Source organism: Acanthochromis polyacanthus, chromosome 1, assembly GCF_021347895.1.
Source record: "Acanthochromis polyacanthus isolate Apoly-LR-REF ecotype Palm Island chromosome 1, KAUST_Apoly_ChrSc, whole genome shotgun sequence".
Taxonomy (NCBI): Eukaryota; Metazoa; Chordata; class Actinopteri; family Pomacentridae; genus Acanthochromis; species Acanthochromis polyacanthus.
In genome coordinates this window covers 55,991,519-56,011,453 of record NC_067113.1, presented here as the reverse complement: position 1 = coordinate 56,011,453, position 19,935 = coordinate 55,991,519, and the positions used below count along the sequence as shown (strand labels likewise).

At 39.9% G+C, this 19,935-nt stretch overlaps 1 protein-coding gene across 1 annotated transcript in view; it reads right to left on the bottom strand.

Annotated features, from left to right (window-relative positions):
• Window positions 1-2,206: 2,206 nt before the first annotated feature.
• LOC110968199 (ATP-binding cassette sub-family D member 2-like) overlaps window positions 2,207-19,935 on the bottom strand; it is a 28,416-nt gene continuing 10,687 nt past the window's right edge. The window contains exons 4-10 of the mRNA XM_022218041.2: window positions 19,480-19,642; window positions 16,135-16,229; window positions 14,171-14,316; window positions 12,420-12,565; window positions 10,503-10,587; window positions 8,849-8,974; window positions 2,207-8,731 (exon numbers count right to left, since the gene is read on the bottom strand). Of these exons, the coding sequence (XP_022073733.1) occupies window positions 8,527-8,731; window positions 8,849-8,974; window positions 10,503-10,587; window positions 12,420-12,565; window positions 14,171-14,316; window positions 16,135-16,229; window positions 19,480-19,642 (966 nt within the window). The 3' untranslated portion in view covers window positions 2,207-8,526. The remainder of the gene's footprint in view (window positions 8,732-8,848; window positions 8,975-10,502; window positions 10,588-12,419; window positions 12,566-14,170; window positions 14,317-16,134; window positions 16,230-19,479; window positions 19,643-19,935) is intronic.

Sequence of the window (19,935 nt, the reverse complement as noted above, 5' to 3'; positions counted from 1 at the left end):
CCACAAAAACTACAATTCTACAGAGTATGTGTCTTTTCTTTGACTTGTTATTTGTACAATATACTATATATATTTTATACTATACTGCTATGTTTGTTTCCTAGTCTGTTGTTTTCTGGACTGTACTCAGTTGCATGCCTTCGTCCGTCCGGCCTCCGTTGACTCGCCCCGCCTGCCGTCTTTGGAGCTGAAGCTGGACTGGAACAGACCAAAGTACAGTCCAATCACGATGCCAGCTGCCTCTCAAAAGGCTCCTTCATCTGGCAGCACTTCTTCTGAGGGGAAGCTGAGCTTCAGCAGAACTTTGGAGATGTGTTCCAGTGGTTGGTGGATGTGTGGGGAGAGAGAGAGGGACCTTTGAATTGTTCAGAAAGGAAAACAGGAACCCATTGGTAGTTTTAGTTTAGGGTGCTACTGTGGTGTGTTTATGGGTTTTAAGAGGTGAACAGGAAGATGTTTTTTTCGTACTGATTGTCTTTTACTTTGTTCCTGGTTGGAATGCCCATCAATGTCAATGTGAAGTTCACTTTTTGTTTTTTTTATTTAGTTTTACGAACATCCATTTGCTTTTAACCCCCTCACATGTTGTGTTGTTGTAACCTTACTCTTTCAAATAAATCAGAATCAGAATCAGAATCACTTTATTCATCCCCAAAGGGAAATTCAGTTGTCAGGGTTCTTATCTCTTTAATTTTGAACTGAATAGCCTGACTGCTGATGGCAAGAAAGATTTCCTAAATCTTTCGGTCTTGCAGCGCAGGGATAGGAGCCGTCCACTGATGTTTCGTTGTTCATTGAGAACAGAAGATATAGAAATACTCGTCTAACCCTCTGGAAACCAGCGTTTGGACTGTTTTTGTGTTGTTCCTCACCTACTTCAGACAGCAGAGACATAACGTTTTGTGTACTAAAGGCTTAACTACGACGTTTTTAGAAAACTGGTTAAAACAAGCCAACAGGCAGAAAAACTGTCTGTGGAAAAGGTTCTGCTGCTTCACCGATAAATAAACCATCAGTTATTACATCAGAGTTAATCCAAACAAGGAGAGCAGAGTCTGGGTTGCGTCCTCCATAGAACCTGTCAATCATTCCAGACCAGACTGTCAATCAAATAGCCCCACCCCCTGTCTTTGCAAAACTTTAACGCTCTATAAACAATTCAGTATTAATTTATTTTAAGATCGGGCACCTGATCTCTCATTTTGACCAAGAAAACTAACAAAAAAATTATATACAGTCTATGCACTGTACTCTGTTTGGCTCCACCCTTGCTGATGATCCACTTCCAGTCTCAGAAAATGAAAAAACGGACCTTTTTTCGTTTCTGTCTCTTACTGATTTTACATTTTTGTTATTCTAAATATAAAATGAAAATCAAAGCATTTTTAAAATTTCGTATATATCCCTTTTTCATCCTGAAAAGGAAAAACACCTTGTATTTCAAATTAAATTTTTGTATTTTAAAACGAAACTCATATAACCACTCATTTTTTGTTTTTCAATACCCGTTTCAGAACGGAAAATCCAATTGCCAGAAAAATACACAAACAGACCCGAACCAGACATAAATTGTTTGCTCATTCATTTTTCCGTTTCAAAATAAAATGAGAAAAAAACAATCGTTTTGTTTTTCATTTAAAAATTAAATTAGAAAAAAATGAAAAGTCGAGAAAGAAATAAGCGCTGCGTTTTTACCATAGATGTTTCTAGCCCATTTTTGGAGGTGCTCAAGCACCCCTAAATTAAATCCCAACACCCCTAAAATTTGAGAGATTTTTTTTTTTTTGTATCTTGCCTCAAAAATGGTTTGATCCCGCCCAGCTTTTCCAACGTGCGCTCTGAGCCTCTACCTGCACAGAGCTAAGCGCTGCCTCCCAGTGAAGGTAATGTGTTGTACTGGTGTAAGTACCTGGTTTAAACCAGGATATGTGGTACAATTCTTAACGACCACTCAATACCAACACATTATTATCATTACAGGTTCTCATTTTTGCTGCATTTAATCATAGGTTACTGTTTATGTTGTTAGGGAGGAGTTAGCTGACGTTTTTTCTAGCTAGCAAACATTCCAAGTGGTCAGTGTCTGTTTGAACTGGACTGAGAGAAGCTAGCTGTTGTGCCAAGTGCATGTGGTAATCCCTTTTTTTAAAATTTCAAAATAGATGCCTTTTTAAGCAAAACACTGCAAAAAAGATGAAAGAACTCATTTTTTGAGGTCGCACTGTATCGCTTTATTTACAAGAAAATACATCTTCATCTTTTGTCATAAAGTGACCTTAGCTGGGATTTCTGAGCAGATGACATTAAAGTTGAGGTTAAAGAATACAGACTTCTACACATGACACTAAGAGATCCCAATAAAGAAGGTCTAGGTTGATGTTAGAGGAATTCAAAATATAAAATGGTTACATGAACGGGAGTTTGGATTTTAAAACAGAGCTCTCTTTAAAGTAATTATGAAGTAACTGCAGTAATCCATGGCTTTAAGGGAGAATCAATGCATGCTGGTCTGTGGTACATCACAGTCTTATCAACACCTTAAAAACTGCAGTAACATCCTTAAAGTTGGATACCAGATGAGATGACTTAAATATCGATTTGACTGTCCTGCACCGCTGGAATAATGTGGAATTTCAGCCTGAGAAGCATCTTTCTTCGCCATAATCCCAGTTCACACACCACATGTACAGCAAATCTAAAGTGTTACACCACATTGTGGCTCTAATAAAATACTGTAACATGCACTATCAACACAATTATGAAATGATCTATTTAGTAATCAAAAATAAATAAATAAAAGAAGCTTCTACGACCTGACCACAGGTATTCTCTCTGACCTTAGAGTTTGCTTTGAGGGATACATTCAACCTGTTTTCTTACAATTGGGGTGATAGAATGAGAAAGCTTCACTATCAAAGTTTTGACAGTAAGAATAGGAGACTTCCTTGTGTCCTGTTGTTATAAGAACTGATGAGGTGCCACTGTAGAAGCCAAATCACCATGAAAATGCAGATTAAAAGCGGTATATGAAAGAAGGTGGCTAAAGTCAGGGAATATTTAACTGACAGTACGCATTTTTGGCCACTTGGGGGCAGCAGAAACAAACTGCACACACAAAAGCAACCATTTATCACCTTTTCAGACAGTAAACAGAGGCTTTTTATGCATCCGGCAGATACAGATGCTAATATTCCTTCTCCTCCCTTTCTTTCATATGTAGTAATCCATCAATGTATACCTCTACTCACCAGTTTGCTGTGACTTTGACAAGTTAAAGAGCCCACATTGTACTCATTTATGGAATCACATTTCCATTTTGGGGTCTACTAGAATATGTTTACAGGCTTTAATGTTCAAAAAATGTTTTTTTTCCTTATACTGTACACTGCTGCAGCACCTTGTTTCACTTTCTGTCAGAAATGCTTTGTTTTAGCTCCTGGTTTGTAATATTATTCAAACCATGAACTGATTGGAGTTAATTCTACTACAATAATAGGAGCAAATCTAGTATTAGCTTCCTAGCTAGCTAAAAAAAACACCCAAAAAAACTGCAGTTGATAGAAGATGTTTTGCCATGCACATAACCTATGCTATATTTGACATACTTAAACATGAACAAAAATTCATCATTATTGAATATTGGGCTATTTAAAATAGATTATAGAATACAATATGCAATTTTAAACTAGTCTGGTTCCAGCTTGGAGACATATTTCAGTCAATGTCCAAACTTCTTCTTATTTATACACAAAAAATACGAGTTTATGTATACATACTGTGCATATATGTGTAAAACTGGTCAATGTAAATTCCTTATTTACTTGGTGAAATCGGCATCAAGCCCAAATATCCTGTCATGCTCTTATGCAGACGTGTGAAGAAAAGCCTGGACTTCATATGAGCATCTCTGGCAGGTAAGAGAATAATTCTGCTTCATAAGTTTGCAGACCTTTTTCCATACATAGACAGGTATGACAAACTACAGGGAAGGGGAAAAAATCCTCAAAAAGGCTAAATATGGGCTCTTTAACTGCAGCGGTGTTGGGTTTAGCTTCAGCTAATATCTGTCTTTTTGCAGAATTAGAGGATACTGAAGTATACAAACTCTGAAAACAAGAACATTCATAAAACAGAATCAGGAGCACAATCTCACTCAAATAAAAGGGCACCTCATCATTTCTTATCCCATCCTCTCAAGATGAAATAATGTTTTTCTGCCCTATTAACCAAAGCTGTCGTCATGCCCATGAATATGAGGCACTGTTTAGAGTTGGCCTCGTGTCACTTGGCAGACTCTGCGTCATTCGGCGGCTCGTCTGCCCTCCTGTCAACAGAGTCGGCCTGACAAGATCATATGTTTGACTCCAGTGCATGATGCTGTCATAAAGGCCTGCAGTAATGCCCACCATGCTCTCTTGCACACCAAATGAAAGCGTGGTAACTTCCTTTTGCCGTCCGATTATTCCGATTATTTCACAAGAGCACACCAGCTATTTATTCCTTTACATTTTAATGGAATGCACTGACATTTCAAAACTGAAGCAGCCGTTTTTGTTCTCGAGTCACATTTCGGGGGATAAAAGTTTGTCCTTAAGTAACCTAGCAGCCGTCGTCCTGAGCAGAGCAGGGCTGCATCCAAATGCTCTGAAGTCCTTTTCTTCGACTGTCCGCTAAAAGCCATGAGGGGAGGTTTCACGCTTTAAATGCTGCAGTGGAGCAAAGACGTTGCATCCGATACATCTTGGACGCAATCAGAGCTCAGGCTAACAGGGGAGCCATTAACCTTTGACATGCAGACACAGCAACATGCATTAGAAGTGCCCCAGCAGATCAGATAATGCCTGTGTACTTACATAACTCAGATCAGAGCTTGTTTAGCCTTTTCTCTGAGGATTATAACAAGTCCAAGTGTAGTTTGAAGTACTGCATTTGTTTCTATTCTGCTGATGATTTGCCTGATTGTCCATTCGACGCGGTGGTGTGTTAAGAAACAGAGGTTTTCTAACAAAATAGTGGTGTTACAATCAGTGAGATGATTCATTGTTATTGTTATTATGCTGTGCTCGTCACTTAAGCTTGGAAGTGACACTGATTGGGCTTTGAGTGCAGTATTTCATAGAGAAGTGCTGTGCTTTCTCTGTTTGTCGCAGCATCTGAGCAACTCCTACAAAAACCTCTTTCCTTTAAATCTTAGTACAAGTATACTATTCCTGACACAGTGAGCATGTCCACAGGTTTGAACCACAAGAAAGACCTATAAAAGTATCTTTAGCAGCCTCAACTACAGCATGTATGACTGTTTGATCAGAAGAAAGTGATGGAAAGGTAACAAACCACTAGTTTCACAGTATCACAACTTCTGGTCTTCGTTATCAGCGACAATCTTGCTTTGACAGCAGCTAAATATTATCAATTCAGCTCCACAGTCTGCAGTTTATCACTCACTCACAACCACAGACTGTACGTAAAAGATGGACATAGCCTCAGTTTCTGGTAAGTGAAGTCAATGTGGAAGTACCTTAAAACTGCATTGTTTTTAACAGCCACCAGGGGGCGGCTGCCCTAGTTGGAGAAAAGTCAGATTGGATAGAAGTCTATGAGAAGCCAGCCTACTGCTTGCTTGATTTGTTACCTCTGTAAACATTCATCTAATGAGCTAATGGGTCCGATCACTAATTTCAAGACTTTTTGATCACAGCATGGTGTTCATTTTTATAATTCCACACCGATTTTGTTTAAAAAAGGTGGCAAACTAAGGTATGTTTTAGAGGAGGGCTACCTTGTAATTAGCAGATTGTTTCTGAATCACTAAAGGTAATGTTCTTGGGTTCTTCGGTGAGATCTACTGCTCATTTGTTACATCTGGTTTTAAAAGACCAAGACCCTGATGCAGAAACCAATAGATGCTGTCATGGTTGCTATGTACATCTTCTATATACAGTCTATACTTAGAACCTTTCTACTAGTGTATACACTGATCAGCCACAACATTTACAGGTAGCATAAATAAAACTGAATATATGCATGCTCTGTTGGGGACACTTGGCTCCAGGCATAATGGTTAAGTCTCTGGGCTACTGTTTAGAAGGTCAGAGGATCAAATCCCAATGCTGCTACTGTTGGGCCCTTGAGCAAGGTCCTTAACCCTTCCTGCTCAAGGGATGCTGCACCATGGCTGACCCTGCAATCTGACCACAACTGGGACATGTGAAAACAACATTTCATGTTGCTGTAAAATGTATTTGCGACAAATAAAGGCTTCTTCATGCAGATGTTGCTTTGCCATCCACATTCACACAATCATACTACATAGTATGCCAGATGATGTAGTATGTCAAATGTACTTGGTAAAAATAATCAGATGTCCTACCGCATTTGGTCAAACTTAACAGAATTTTGCTTTTCTTGACATTCTGACCCACAATCATCTGTGCAGTTACATCTCATATGTGAAGTAAGAACAACTTAGAGTAGCTGAGAGACCAAAGACAGACAGATGACTCATTTTGCTCATTTCGCACTACAGTTCACAATGGATATTGAGCAAAGCGCAATATTACGATGAAATAACATGTCCTATTTGTATGCAAACTGTATGTCAGGGATGTCAAACTCATTCCACAAAGGGCCGGTGTGGCTGCAGGTTTTTGTTCCAACTAAGCAGCATCACACCAGACCTGACTCATTTAATCAACAGATCTCAGTCTCCAGACAGGTGATTGGTCAGACTGTGTGCTGTAGATATGTTGGAACTAAATGCTGTAGCCTAGAGCACACAGTCTGACCAATGACCTGTCTGGAGACTGAGATCATTTGATTAAATCAGTCAGGTCTGGTGTGATGCTGCTTAGTTGGAACAAAAACCTGCAGCCACACCGGCCCTTTGTGGAATGAGTTTGACATCCCTGCTGTATGTACTCTTTGTCATGTCAGCTATTGCACATTTTCTTTATTACTTTAAAGCAACGAGACAAAGCATGTGATTATGAATGCAGCCATTGTTGCAGACCAAACCTACCCCCAGCAGGACAATGCACCTGCAACACCACAAAAGCTGCTCGAGGAACACAACCAAGAGCTACAGGTGTTGACTTAGCCTCTACATTCAGCAGATCCAATCTGACCAAGCCCCAAACAAGCCCAGTCCACAGAGACCCGACAGCTCAGAACTGGTTTGGAGGCACAACAGCGACCTACGCAAACGTAAATAGGCGGTTTTAATGTTGTGACTGATGGATGTACACGCCCTCTACAGTGAAGCTAATTAGGTTCCAAGTCTCCACATACAGTACTGTAACATAACAAAATGTGGAAAATAATGTGGAATAGTTCAGTGCATGTAAACACACACTTCACCGCACTGAAAACTAAGCATGTCAACTCACTGTCCAGAACCGCTATGCATCCAAACATGACTCAAAACAACCTCCAGGGCACAGCGGCACTGCTGACGGAGGAGAAACGCGACTGTTTTGTGTCAATACAGGTGTCTAGTTTGTGCACGTGTATGTGACAGTTATGTTGTCTGAACGGCTACCTGACCAGTACATATATGTGACTGTTCGCTGACAGACTGGACTACCAGCGTCAGCTCGCCCTTGAAGAGGACCTCTTCAGCTCTTTGTATTTGTTCAATTAACCAGAAACCTATAGTTTAGGAGTCAGACCTGCGTCACTAATCGTTCTAATAATAGACCAAACTGAGTCTGCATCAGTAGCTCTGCAATAACAAGATGAGGTTTAAGGAAAATGGATTGTACTGTGACTATTTACACACAAACTAAACAAAGGCATATTTTGACATTATGAAAAATATTCTCTTCTGACCTCCTGAAAACAAAGAGCCTGCAATAGGTTCAGTAAAAATCTACTGCTAAATTATGGAGGTAAAAACAAACGTGGATCCTGCAGAGCCCAGTGTACCGGGTCTGGAATACTGCTTTGGACAGGATAGTGGTTCTACATTAACAAAAAAAAAGAAAAGATTTCCAGCTAAACGCAGATATTGCCGTACTTCACCACAACAAGCAGAAACAGCCCTCTAAAAGCGAGTAAAGTGCTCTAAAACTGCCTTATCACAAACAAATTCATTATCTCGGTTATTTGAATTCATCAGTCTTGCCACTTGGAACGATGGCAGGATTGATTGCGCCAATTACGTCTGCTAAAAGCAACACATTTTAAAATCTGAATATGCAGTCGGTGTGCGTTATGAGGGGGAGGAACGCTTCTGAATGCACTTCGTTCTCCCCCCTCCACTTCCCCAGACGAAGGAAAGAATAAAGAGAAAGGAGAGAGCTCAAAGACTAGCAGGCATTGAGAGCTTTGACAAGAGGCTCGGAGCAAAAAGAAAAAAATCTAAACAGGCAAAAAAAAAAGAAAAAAAGCTAGAAAACAATGCTAACAAACCACCTCCACATTTCTTTTTCTTTCATTGCCTCTCTCACACTCTCTTCGTCGTCTTCTCCTCCCCTCACTTCTTCTCTTCATTTCCCTCTTCTGGGCCTCCTTCTTTTCCCTCCCGTCTCACTCCTCAGCTGTTCTGAGGACCGAGTCGTCTCCCAGGATCTTGCAGAGCTCGTTGAGGCGATGCTGCATCTCAGGAATGCCGGCCAGCTGGGCCTCCAGACGCTGCTTCTCCTCGGTCAGGGAAAGTCGTGTCGCCGTGTCCAGCTGCTCGAAGCGCCAGCCTCCCTCGCCGTCAAACTGCAGCAGGTGGGTGTGGTACTTCCTGGAGGTGGAGAGGAACGATAGGAAGTTTACTCTCGAGGATATCTCTGAGAAACGCCAGCTAAATTCCCCCCCCACACATGAGAATAGAGTGTCTTTGCAGTGTGAAGCGTCTTACCACAGAGAGGGTCGGTGCGTGATGGAGAGCAGGGAGATGCCGGCATCCTTGGCAGCCTGGAAAATCTTTCCCTCCACGTCAATGCTCACAGCGCTGGTGCACTCATCCAGCAGAGCATATTTAGGCCTGACACACGCAAGGGACATGGTGTTAAAAATTGCCATCCCAGTGCACGCCATAAACAAGGTCAAACTGCAACGGCAGATGAGCTCATGAGCTTTAACCCTCTGAACCGGAGGCAGTTGATGGGTAGTTTATGCATTTGTCTCATTATTAATCAAGTATGGGATCATTTTTTCACTGCAATTCAAAGTTCTGCACCTCTATGGAAGCATCACAACCATGACACGAAGAAGACAGAACTCAGGAAAGTCACAATAGAATAAGAAAAAGAAAAAGAAAAAAAAGCTGAATTCTTTGATCAATGACCTGAGAAAAAAACGTAACATTTTTTCGAATGCCAAAAGGTGATATCAATACTTCAAAGAAATTGGGACTCTGCAAACTACAGATATTTATTACTTCCATGTATATTTTACTTCCATACTCCGTCTCTTGTCTGCTTGTGCAAACACAGCTTGCAGTTCAATCCAGGTCAGCAAAAAACTCCTAAATTTTTTGTAATGTGACTGTTGGTCAAAGCTGAGTCACGAATGGTTTCATGGTTGTGAAACAAAATTGTAACAAAATCTGGCTAAAACAAACAGTATATTTTTGGTTAATCTTTAAATGGGAAAAGTAGGTTGAAATGTCATAGAGGAGTAGTTCAAGGGCTGTCAGAAACTTCAAATCCTTTCCACTGTTTCTTTGTTTATAGCTACTGGCTCTGTCTTTTCAGCTTAGATTTGGAACATTCTCCCCACACGTTCCGGATAAATAGTTCCAGAAGCACTGTAAAGTAGAAAATCTGACATTTCTTTCTGTTTTCACAGTTTCTGGCACTGAAAATGGTCTGATATTGTCCATTTTTTTAAACATAGTTTGGCTTTCAAACCTGCTGGTGGCTGTTGGGGGTCAGAGGGTTGAAGTGATATTTAATCTTGAAGATGTACAACAATGAAAACATTCCAAGTAGGTCTTGATTGTAACATTCAGCAGCCAGTTTCTTAATAGCAACTCATTATGTGAAACTGGACGGCCATGGTCTAAGACTTAACAGCCATGTTAGCAGCTCTGGAAGCCTGTGCAACAGTACTGCATTAGCTCCGATCTATGTGCTAAAGCTAGCATGGCAATGTGCTCACAACTACAACGCTAACATTTATCAGCAGCAGCGTGTTTATTGCATCACACTGACTGGTGTAAATGTGACTAGTTCAATAATACGACCTTGTAAGGCTGTACGTAGGCACATCTTGTAGCTAACCAAGAGACAATGGTAGCATGCTAGTGTTTAGCGGGTACAGTTTTTGCCGTTCTTAACACCTTAGCTGTGTGCTAACATTAGCTAACTAGCACGAAACAAAAAGCACAGATGAGGTTGATAGAAATTTGCCTTACAGGTCTTTATCCAGAAACCAAAACTGACGATGCCATCAGCAGAAACTTGTTGACAAGGTTTACTGTTTGGTAGTAAAGTTGGTATTTTATCCTCCAGGAGAGTCTTTTGAGTTTATGATGGTGAAATGGCCTCAGTGTTATGTTTGGTTCTTACTTGTGGTAGAACATACGAGCCATGCCCATCCTCTGCTTCTCGCCTCCTGACAGCACATCCTTCCAATCCAGCTCAGCATCCCAGCCTGGACAAAAAAGATGTTACATGAAACACAAGATGGTGAAAATTTTACATAGAAAGTTAGTCTAATATACTTTGACCCATTTAGTGTAAACAAACTGTTGCTGTTTTAAATGAAAGACAGAGTACATGATGTTTACTGAAAGCTTTTCCTGGTTTACGAGCCACGTGACACAGTCAGACTGTTTTCTTCTACAGACTAAACACAAAATCCTTTCAGTCCCATTGCATGTGCTCGTGTGACCACATCCACAAATGATGATCCATGACTGCAAATGCGTAAATTAATTTGCGTGCGCGCTCAAGAACCTTTCCCAACATTTCCACAGTGCAGCCATTCATACATTAAACCCTCTTGCAGCACTAAGCTTTGTACAGTAGTTGGCCATCAACAATAGTCCTGTTTGTTTGGCAACGGCTAGAAAAACGGCTGCCAAATAGCCACACTCAAGTTTAGGCAACACAAGTAATACGCAAGATCAAGATTCTGCCTGGTACAAACACACAAACTCCTCTGTTTGATCTCAAACTCCAGCAAACATGTTCTGACTTACAATTAGTTTGAAATACTGCATCAGTAAAAAAAAAAACCTTTGAGAGCTCGTTTTTAATGGTACTTTAAAGACAATAATACAATATATATACACAGGTAAACACAAATAACAAGATAGGTAGAAAATAAAACAGACAAAATTAGCAAATATACTTCAAGCAAAGCATATAAACTAATGTTAGACTACAGAAATGTATGAAAGCATCGTCAGTGATAGCATTAGGTAATAAAGTTATAAAGTAGTAATGTTTTAAGGCATAAACATTACTGATTTGTACAATTGATATTATAGTGTGAAGATAAAGCATTGCTGAACAAGTGAAAAGATTACACAAACCAAATAGTTACAGTTATTTATTCCACCCAGAGGAAGATTTAACCCCCTGAACCCCAAGACCTGCCAGAGGGTTTGAAGGGCATGCTATCTTTAAAAAAACTGCAGAAATGTTTCAGCTAATCAGAGCCAGGAACTGTAAAAACAGAAAGAATCTGAAAGACGTTGAATTTTCCAATATTCCTCCATGTGTAGTCTGTCTTCTAAGCTAACAATTGCAAAGAAATGACCAAAAATATACTGTTTGCTCAAATCAAATTCTGTTAAACTAAGAACATTATTGCTCCTCTGCACAACCGTAAAGCCACTAGTGATTCAGATGGAACTAAAAAAATCACAAGGCGGTGTTTACAAAGAGCACACAGGAGACAGGTCTTGTTTGTAGAGTTAGCATTTTTAAAAATATTAGCACTTGTAAAAATGTCGTACATGCTGATTACAGTTTTTTTCCCCCTGTTTTTGTCACACAAATAAAGAAATTCAATTTTGGCTTTTTCTGTTTTTCTGATTTATGTCATTGTTTAACTGTTACACTGCAAAGAAGATATTCTGGAGTTCTCTCTTCTTCTAAGTCGTGGCTGCTCTGTTTCCACAGAGGTGCAGAACTTTATACTGCAGTGAAAAATGAGTCCAAAGCGAATAAATGTGTGACAGAAGGAAAAAACAAAAGGATCCAAAAAACAAAAACTGCTTGGCATTCAGTGAGATGAGGTAAGTCAAATTGTAGAACCTGTAAAACCAAAATGGTGACTGATGTTTTGTAATGATTAATCTTAGTATAGTACAGTTGGTAATCCTTACATAGTCTGTGTCAAGCTGTTTTGTCTGACTGATTTTCTCTGATAGATACTTTGTGTAGTTGAAGAAAGTTTCAGGGCTTCTTTCAATTGCCCCTACAGGGAAGAATGAAGTTGTACTGATTGATTGATCGTGTCTATTACTCGCCTACCTCCTTCTCTGGTGACAATTTGATTCAGATTGACTATGTCCAAAATGGCCTCCAGGTCCTTGTCACTCATTCCTCTGGCTGCCATGTCCTCCACCGAGTCTGGGTAGATGACCTGGTCCCGCAGCGACCCCATAGACATGTATGGCCTGAAGGAACACAATCACACACACTCTCATGCGCTGTCCGCTGCCTTTGTCAGCTCCTCATTTCCTTAAGTGCATTAAGGAACGAGCTAACAAAGAGGGTGTGTGTGCACAAAAGAGCACAACTTTTAGACACTTCACAGAACAAATGCGTAAAGAAAAAGACACCCATTTCGCCTCGGCCGCTGCTATTGTGGAGAATGTGTTGGATTCTGTTACAGCTGCCAGGTGGCCGTCTCATCCTATGTATAAAATATTCACTGCTCTGCAGGAGGGAGTCAGCTGAGTGTGCACTTCTAAGCCGCCCTCCTCTGGGTACGATTACATTTGAAGGTTTGTCTTCGACTGGTTCAGTTCATTTCAGTTTAAGGGTTGGTGCCCTGCTGCTGACCTTTCTGGAGGATTTCTTCATCATCCTACTCAATGAGAGTTTAGAGAATGGACAGCACAACTATCCACGTGACTTTAACAGATGTTTATCTATGTGCTAATGTTTACCATGCACCAATTATTTTAACAACAAATCAATCTGCTGAACATTTTCTCAGTAAACCTGCTGAAAGCAAAAATCCAGGTTTGAAAAGCATGCTGTGTCTACAAAACTGCCAAAATCACTCCATTTGTAAGACCAAAAATGTATCAAAACAAAGGAATCTGTGGATTTTAACATTTCTGAAGCTTTCACTCACCTGACGTCTTTTTACATCAAGAAACCTAACCAAATCTAAGCTTAAAATCACAATATTTTATCAAAACCACTGTATTCTGGGTGTCATTTAAAAATTTGTGAAAAATTAACCATTTGCTCTGATAAGACTCTGTCAAAGAACAAAAAAATCTGCACTCCCCAGCACAACCATGAAATATCAGTGACTCAACTACAATCAATAGTCACGCTATAAAAATTCAGGGACTTTTCAGTTGAACTAGGTTGAACTGCAGATAATGTATACACAGTGCTGACAGGCATCAAGTATCAAAACACATTAAAAACTTTAATAAGTACAATATACAATAGATAATTCCTAATTTACATTTTTTAAAATTTGATTCCATGCTTGTCTCCCATCTGTTTGGTGTAAACACTGCCTGCAGTTCAGCTGAAAAGTCCCTGAATTTATGTCAGGTGACTGCTGGATACAGCTGAGTTACTAATGACTTCATGGTTCTGGTAAGGAGCACAGAATTTTTCGATTTTCATAGAATCTGGTTAGACCAATCAGTTCATTTTTGCAGATTTTTTTTTTATTGATGAGACACTTATTTTTACAGGAAAACCAAAATTTTACCTTAGATTTGGGTATTTTTCCAAATGGAACAGCATGTCTCAGATGAGTAGTTCAAAGACCGTGAGAAAGTTGGGATTCAGAGGGTAATTTTCCTCCTTATTTTGGGCTCTTGAAGAAGTGTAAGAAAGAAATTACTGGCCTAATGTGGATGGTAAATATTTCACTGTGTTCAGAGCTCTGGTTTCTACTCACACAGGTCCTGTTACAATAGATTAGATTACTGGCTTCACTGGTACGAGGATCAAAGCCTGTAGTTCTTCCAGTGCTCTTCTCCATTGTGGGATATTAGGTTATTCAGAGCATGTGTTAGTGTGCGTACCTCTGAGGGATGTAGAACATGTGCTGAGGAGAAGGTTTGTGCAGCCGGCCGCCGTAGACGGGCCACAAGCCGCTGAGGATCCTGAATAAAGAGCTCTTTCCGCATCCATTAGGCCCTGTGATCAGGAGGTGCATGCCCTCTTCCACCTAACAAAGACAAGACAATTCATTAGATCCTCCCGAAGCAGTCGTCAGTATAATTACAATGCATTATCAAAATGCAAAACAAAGTTATCGGACAGAAAGCATGAGTGGGTGTGCAGCTGTTGATGGTAGTTCACACTAGTCAACAAAAACGACTGGAAAAATTTAACCCAGAGATCGTTGCTTTGAAAACAAAAGAGGCTGTACTGTAGGTGTGTGTTCTCTGCCTTTTAACCTGAATCATTGTGAGCTACAGCTGGAAGCCACATCTGACTGTTTGGAGCTATCGCTAAGTGCCTCTGGCTTGCCTGCAGCCATCAGAGAGACGACAGCAGCACAGCATGAGTCACTTTGTGTCTGTAAAAAGTAGAAAAGCGATAAAAATGAAGTATAAACCTGAAGGCCTAATTGATATGTTCAGAATAGCTTTTCACATGTAAGAAAAATGTCAAAAATATGCAACAACATGGTGATGTCTATCTGAAACCTGCATAAAATTTACCTTTCTTATAATACCATGTCACGAAAACTGTCAAATTAATCATTCCTATAATAATTATGCTGTCAGTTTTCCTTATTCATCGTGAAGCGTCACTGTAACAAAATGAAATATATCAAATTAGCATTTGAAGCAATAAAAAGATCAGAAAAGATTTTAAACTGAAAGATGTATGAAACAACTCTTCTGCAAAATCATTATTTTTAACTAAATGGCAAAATCCTTGCCAGAAGTAGACAGGGGAAATAATCACTTTTAATTCTCACTGTACAAATAACTGGAGCCCACTGAGAGGAAAAAGCAGTAAAATATTCTGAATCAGAGCCAAAATGTTTCTCTGTATTAGTGAAATACTTAAAAATCTCTGCTTTGGCTTGCTGGAACTGAGTTCTCTCAGTCTTTATTGTACAGTGTAAATGTAGATTTTTACATTGCTGATGCTCTATTCCATTTGTCATGTGCAGATATTTAGAATAAAAGATGAAAGGCATGCAAATTCTTAAACCCAAGAGTACAGCTCAACCAAGGGATAGCTGGAGTTTGCATACATGAGCTGCTGTTTGTTTTTGCAAAGCTACTTCCTCTGGAGATTTTTTAAAGTAAATTAAGGCAACAGAAGTGTAGATATTGTGCTCGACCTTTATTGTAAACTTAGTAAAACAGCTGGAGTCATGAGAGGTGTGGCTAACTGATGGAAAGGGAACAAGGTCAGCTTGTTAATCCACCATAATGTATTTAACATGCCACTCTGACCGCAGTATTAAAGGAACTTTAAAGGCAGCTTTGAAGAACTGAGAAATCCAGGCTTGTGTCAAATTATCATCAATGAAATTAGGCTTAACTTAATTATTCAGATACAAAAACAACCTCTAACATGAGCACACGTCCAGCTTCTTTTAGCTTTAAAAGCAAAATGAATGTGCTGAATGGCGGATGAGTGAACATTTATAGTAGTATTTACAATTTATATCATGTGGCAGGAGAGACAGGGTGGATGCACAGAACATTAGATGCAAATAATATGTGGCATCTGAATCTGAGTGGTTCACAAAGTCACATTTGACTCTTGTCAGCATTCATGTGTGATTTTAAGCATCACAAAACCCTCATCAGCTCATTACAGATTCAACCTCCTGAGGAGAACGACATGCTGACACCCAAAGGATGTATCCGTTTCCTAATGAGACTGCAGGGGATCATTCCTAAACGCTAGTGAATGCCACATACACCGAACTCCTGGGACTCTGATAATGAAACCTCTGACACTCAGAAAACCTTTGGGGATCACGATAAAAACTGAAATGACTCAGAGTTTGTCTTACCTTAAAGTTCAAGCAAGAAACTACTACGTCTCCATTGGGTGTGATTATTGGGACGTTCTCGCACACGATGCCCTTGTCTACATCGATAACTTCACCTGCAGAGAGAAAAATACAGAAAAGAAGTGTCAGAAAAATGTGTCATCAAACACGGGATTAGACTCTCTCTGTTAAACGTGGATCCGGATGAGGATAATACATAGATAGTAGGACTTAGGGGGTTAAAAATATTAAGCCCTCTTTGTCACTTCATTTATAGCTATAGTTTAACACAACTCTCTCCATTGTATGGTCATGGATGTGTACACAAGGATATTTATACAGTGAATCCAACCTTGGGCCTTCAGAAAGGTCATTGCTTGTAATGTATGTCAGGAGATAACGCTTCGGTTAAATACATGATAATTGCTCATACAGTGCAACGTAGAAGTGAAATTGTAGACTGTAGTCAGTTTGAATTAGAGAAGTCCATTTCTGATGAGTAATTACAAATTGTACAATCAATATATTTCAGAGATTCAACTGTATTTTACCAAGAACCTCACCGATACTGGATTTTTGGGATGGTATTGATTTAAGCTATTGAGAAATTTGGATCTTAATGTACCGGCCGATATTGTTTATGTCTGTGTTAAGAGTTACATTAAAGCTGCTGTCCGGAGTTTGAATCGCAGCGTCTCCCAAAACGCTGTTGGTCCCTCCCTCCCTCCCTCTGATTTCGCCCCCTTATTTGTGCACGCGCGCAGTACATGAGAGAAGTGCCCGGAGTGCTGCAGCATCTCGCCTGTTTTGCTGTTTTCCCCTCTTCTGCATTTAGTACATTTAGTAAATAATAAAGGAATTACGTTAGAATGCTGTATTGAGTCTAACTTGTCCTAATACCAAAATAACATGAATCTGCTAGGACTAACGAGTAAAGTTTCAATATGTGATTACACTCGTGTATCCCTCTCGATGACGTTGTTTATCAAACTTAGTGCATTTACGCGTGTATATGTGTTACATTGTTTATTTATTTCTATCTAGAGTTCAGAATTGCATGACTCCTCTGACGAAGAGTATGTCCCAGACGCCCCAACATCTTCCTCCAGAGGTCGGGCATCTAAACGAAGCCCGCAGGCGGGCTATGGAGGCCGTGGTCGGGGAGCGACGCGAGCACCCCGAGCCAAAAAACGTCCTGCAGTCTCTTGGCCTGACAAGCCGTGGGATTGGTAACTTTTCTGGAAGTTGCTGAGCCCTGATACTCTCTCCTCCACAAGCAAAACAAATGTGCGCGCGGTTGCGTAGTGCGTAGCTCGCCCACCTCTGCATGGGCTTGCTTGCTGTGTGCGTAACCGTTGATTGACAGCATGACAAAGCTGAAGCTCGAACTTGATTGGTCGGCAGCAACCGGCGCTTTTTGGAATAACATGGGGGTCTATGAGAGGAAGGCGGAGCTCAGGAATAAATTTTCATATCGCGTTATACTAACTTTATATTATAGTATCGAACTAGACTAACACATTTAAGCTTTGTTAAAAAATGATACATAAATTGAAAACAAACGGAAACTCCGGACAGCAGCTTTAACAAGGAAAGATGTGGTCCTTTTCCAGCAATGTATTTTACAAACTAATTAGAAATTTACGATGAAGACAAAGATTGACTCTTCACCACCGTCTGCTCAGCTGTGATGCTACTCTGTTACATGTGGTGCAAGTTCAGAAATAAGGGAGTTTGACCTGCTCTGTTGGACAACCTATGTGATGACACAGTTTCCAAATTACTATAAGCTTCTATTTTTCATTATGTCCCAAAAGAGAACGCTGACATATAGAAATATTTATCAGACAACACAAAAAAATCTTTGCAGGACCAATCTGGGTCTTTAACATCAGCATAATGCTGCATCAGTTGGGCTCTAATTTTAACCTAACTCACATTTTAACTCTTGCTGGTTTTTGCTGTTGACCAATTTAAATGATTTATCCAAAAATTATGGCAAGACACGGTCAAGCCATGGGTAGAATACTGACTACTTTATAGGCATTGCATTTCAGATGTAATTTTGTTGTTTCTGAGCAATATCTGGCACAAGAGTTTCCTTTGGGATTAATAAAGTTTTATCCTATCTTATCTTATCGTGTGCGTCTTTCTGGCGCAACCTATTTTGAATCCAACTTAAAGGACAGCAATTTATAGTTCTGTCGTTGTACTTTGCATCTAAAGGCAATTACTGATCTGAATTGACAAAAATATCCTGTGGAGTTCCCCAAGGCTCCATTCTGGGGTCTTTTCTGTTCAAAATCTACATGTTCCCACGAGCTGAGATTATGCAAAACAAACAAAATATGTTACCATGACTATGCAGATGACCAACTTTATCAACAGGAGACTAGAAGGTCAGTAGTTGCATTGAACAAATCAATGACTGGATGTGCCATTGTTTTCATAACTTAAAGTGTTTGGAGCCAATGATTAAAAGTCAGCAATCATTTTTAATCTGTGATGTTAAACACCACAAACCATTGCAGAAACCTTGGAGTTGTCATGGAATCTAACATGAATCTCAACAGCCACAACAGAATAATTACCAAGTTGGTCTAATACCAGACTTGGAAAAACTCGCTTGTGGTTTTATTTATCTTCAGTCAACTCGACCACTGGAACAGCATCTTCACAGCTCTCTGTAAAAAAAAATCAATCAGACAGCTGCAGCTGATTCAGAAAGCTGCTGCTTGTGTCCTGAATAAGTCCACAAGTGAGGTCTTAACAATGGTTTGTTTGCCAAATAATTGACTTTAAATAATGTTGTTGGTTTCTGAATCACTTAAGGGTTTAGGGTGAAAACACATTTCTAAATTGCTGCAACATTACGAACAATTCCAACCTCTCAATTTGACAGGCTTACTTTAAAGGTTAAAATGCTACACAGAAAGGCAGCGTTCAGTTTTTACGCACCGCATATCTGGAACAAACTCCTAGAAAACTGCAGGTCTGTCAGCTCTCAGTTCCTTTAGAGTGCTTCTGCATTTCATTAAACCAAATCTTAGGCTTCTGACTTTTTTCAAGCTGCCCTCAAACTACTAACCTATTTTTTATTCTCTATTTAAACGCGCTGACATCTTTTTTATATTGCTCTATGTCCCTTTTCCTCCCATGTTAATGCTTTTCATGTTTTCTGTAAAGCACTTTGAATTGCCTTGTTGTTGAAATGTTATACCGATACATTTGCTGAAGCAGAATTGGTAAAAGTTTGTCCAGCATGACAACAGTATCCAGGAGTGTGTGGATACGGGGACAGATGAATGCCTCTTCTTGTATTTGTTTATTTTCATAAACACAAAGAGCTGCTGTGTGCGTCATTACCCTTGATCTCCAGTGGTCCATCTATGTGCATCCCAGGCTTGCTCTTCTTCTCTGTTCCTGTAATGGCTGACAGCGACGAACGCTTGTAAACACCCTTCTGGACGTCCTCGAACACCACAAACATGTTGTGGACTCTTGCTGTGTAGCCTGCCAGCTCTGTGACCTGTCCAGACAAACACACCGGGGTCAAAGGTCACTCTCTGGTTGCTGTCAGAAACATGTTAGCGTGATCCGAGAGTGTGTCAGTCTAGGTCAAGGTCGTGTGCTGATAAAACTGTGACCGTGTGTGTTCATAGGTTGGAGCAAACCAGAGCTACTTGAATCCTGGAGGTTTTGTTGCCAGGAGACAAATGGAAACAAGTATATCAGCTAATTAGAAAATAAATAGAAAGTAAAGACTTCAGTAAACAAAGTAACACTTGAACTCCATGTGGAGTACGGAAAGTTGAAACAGCT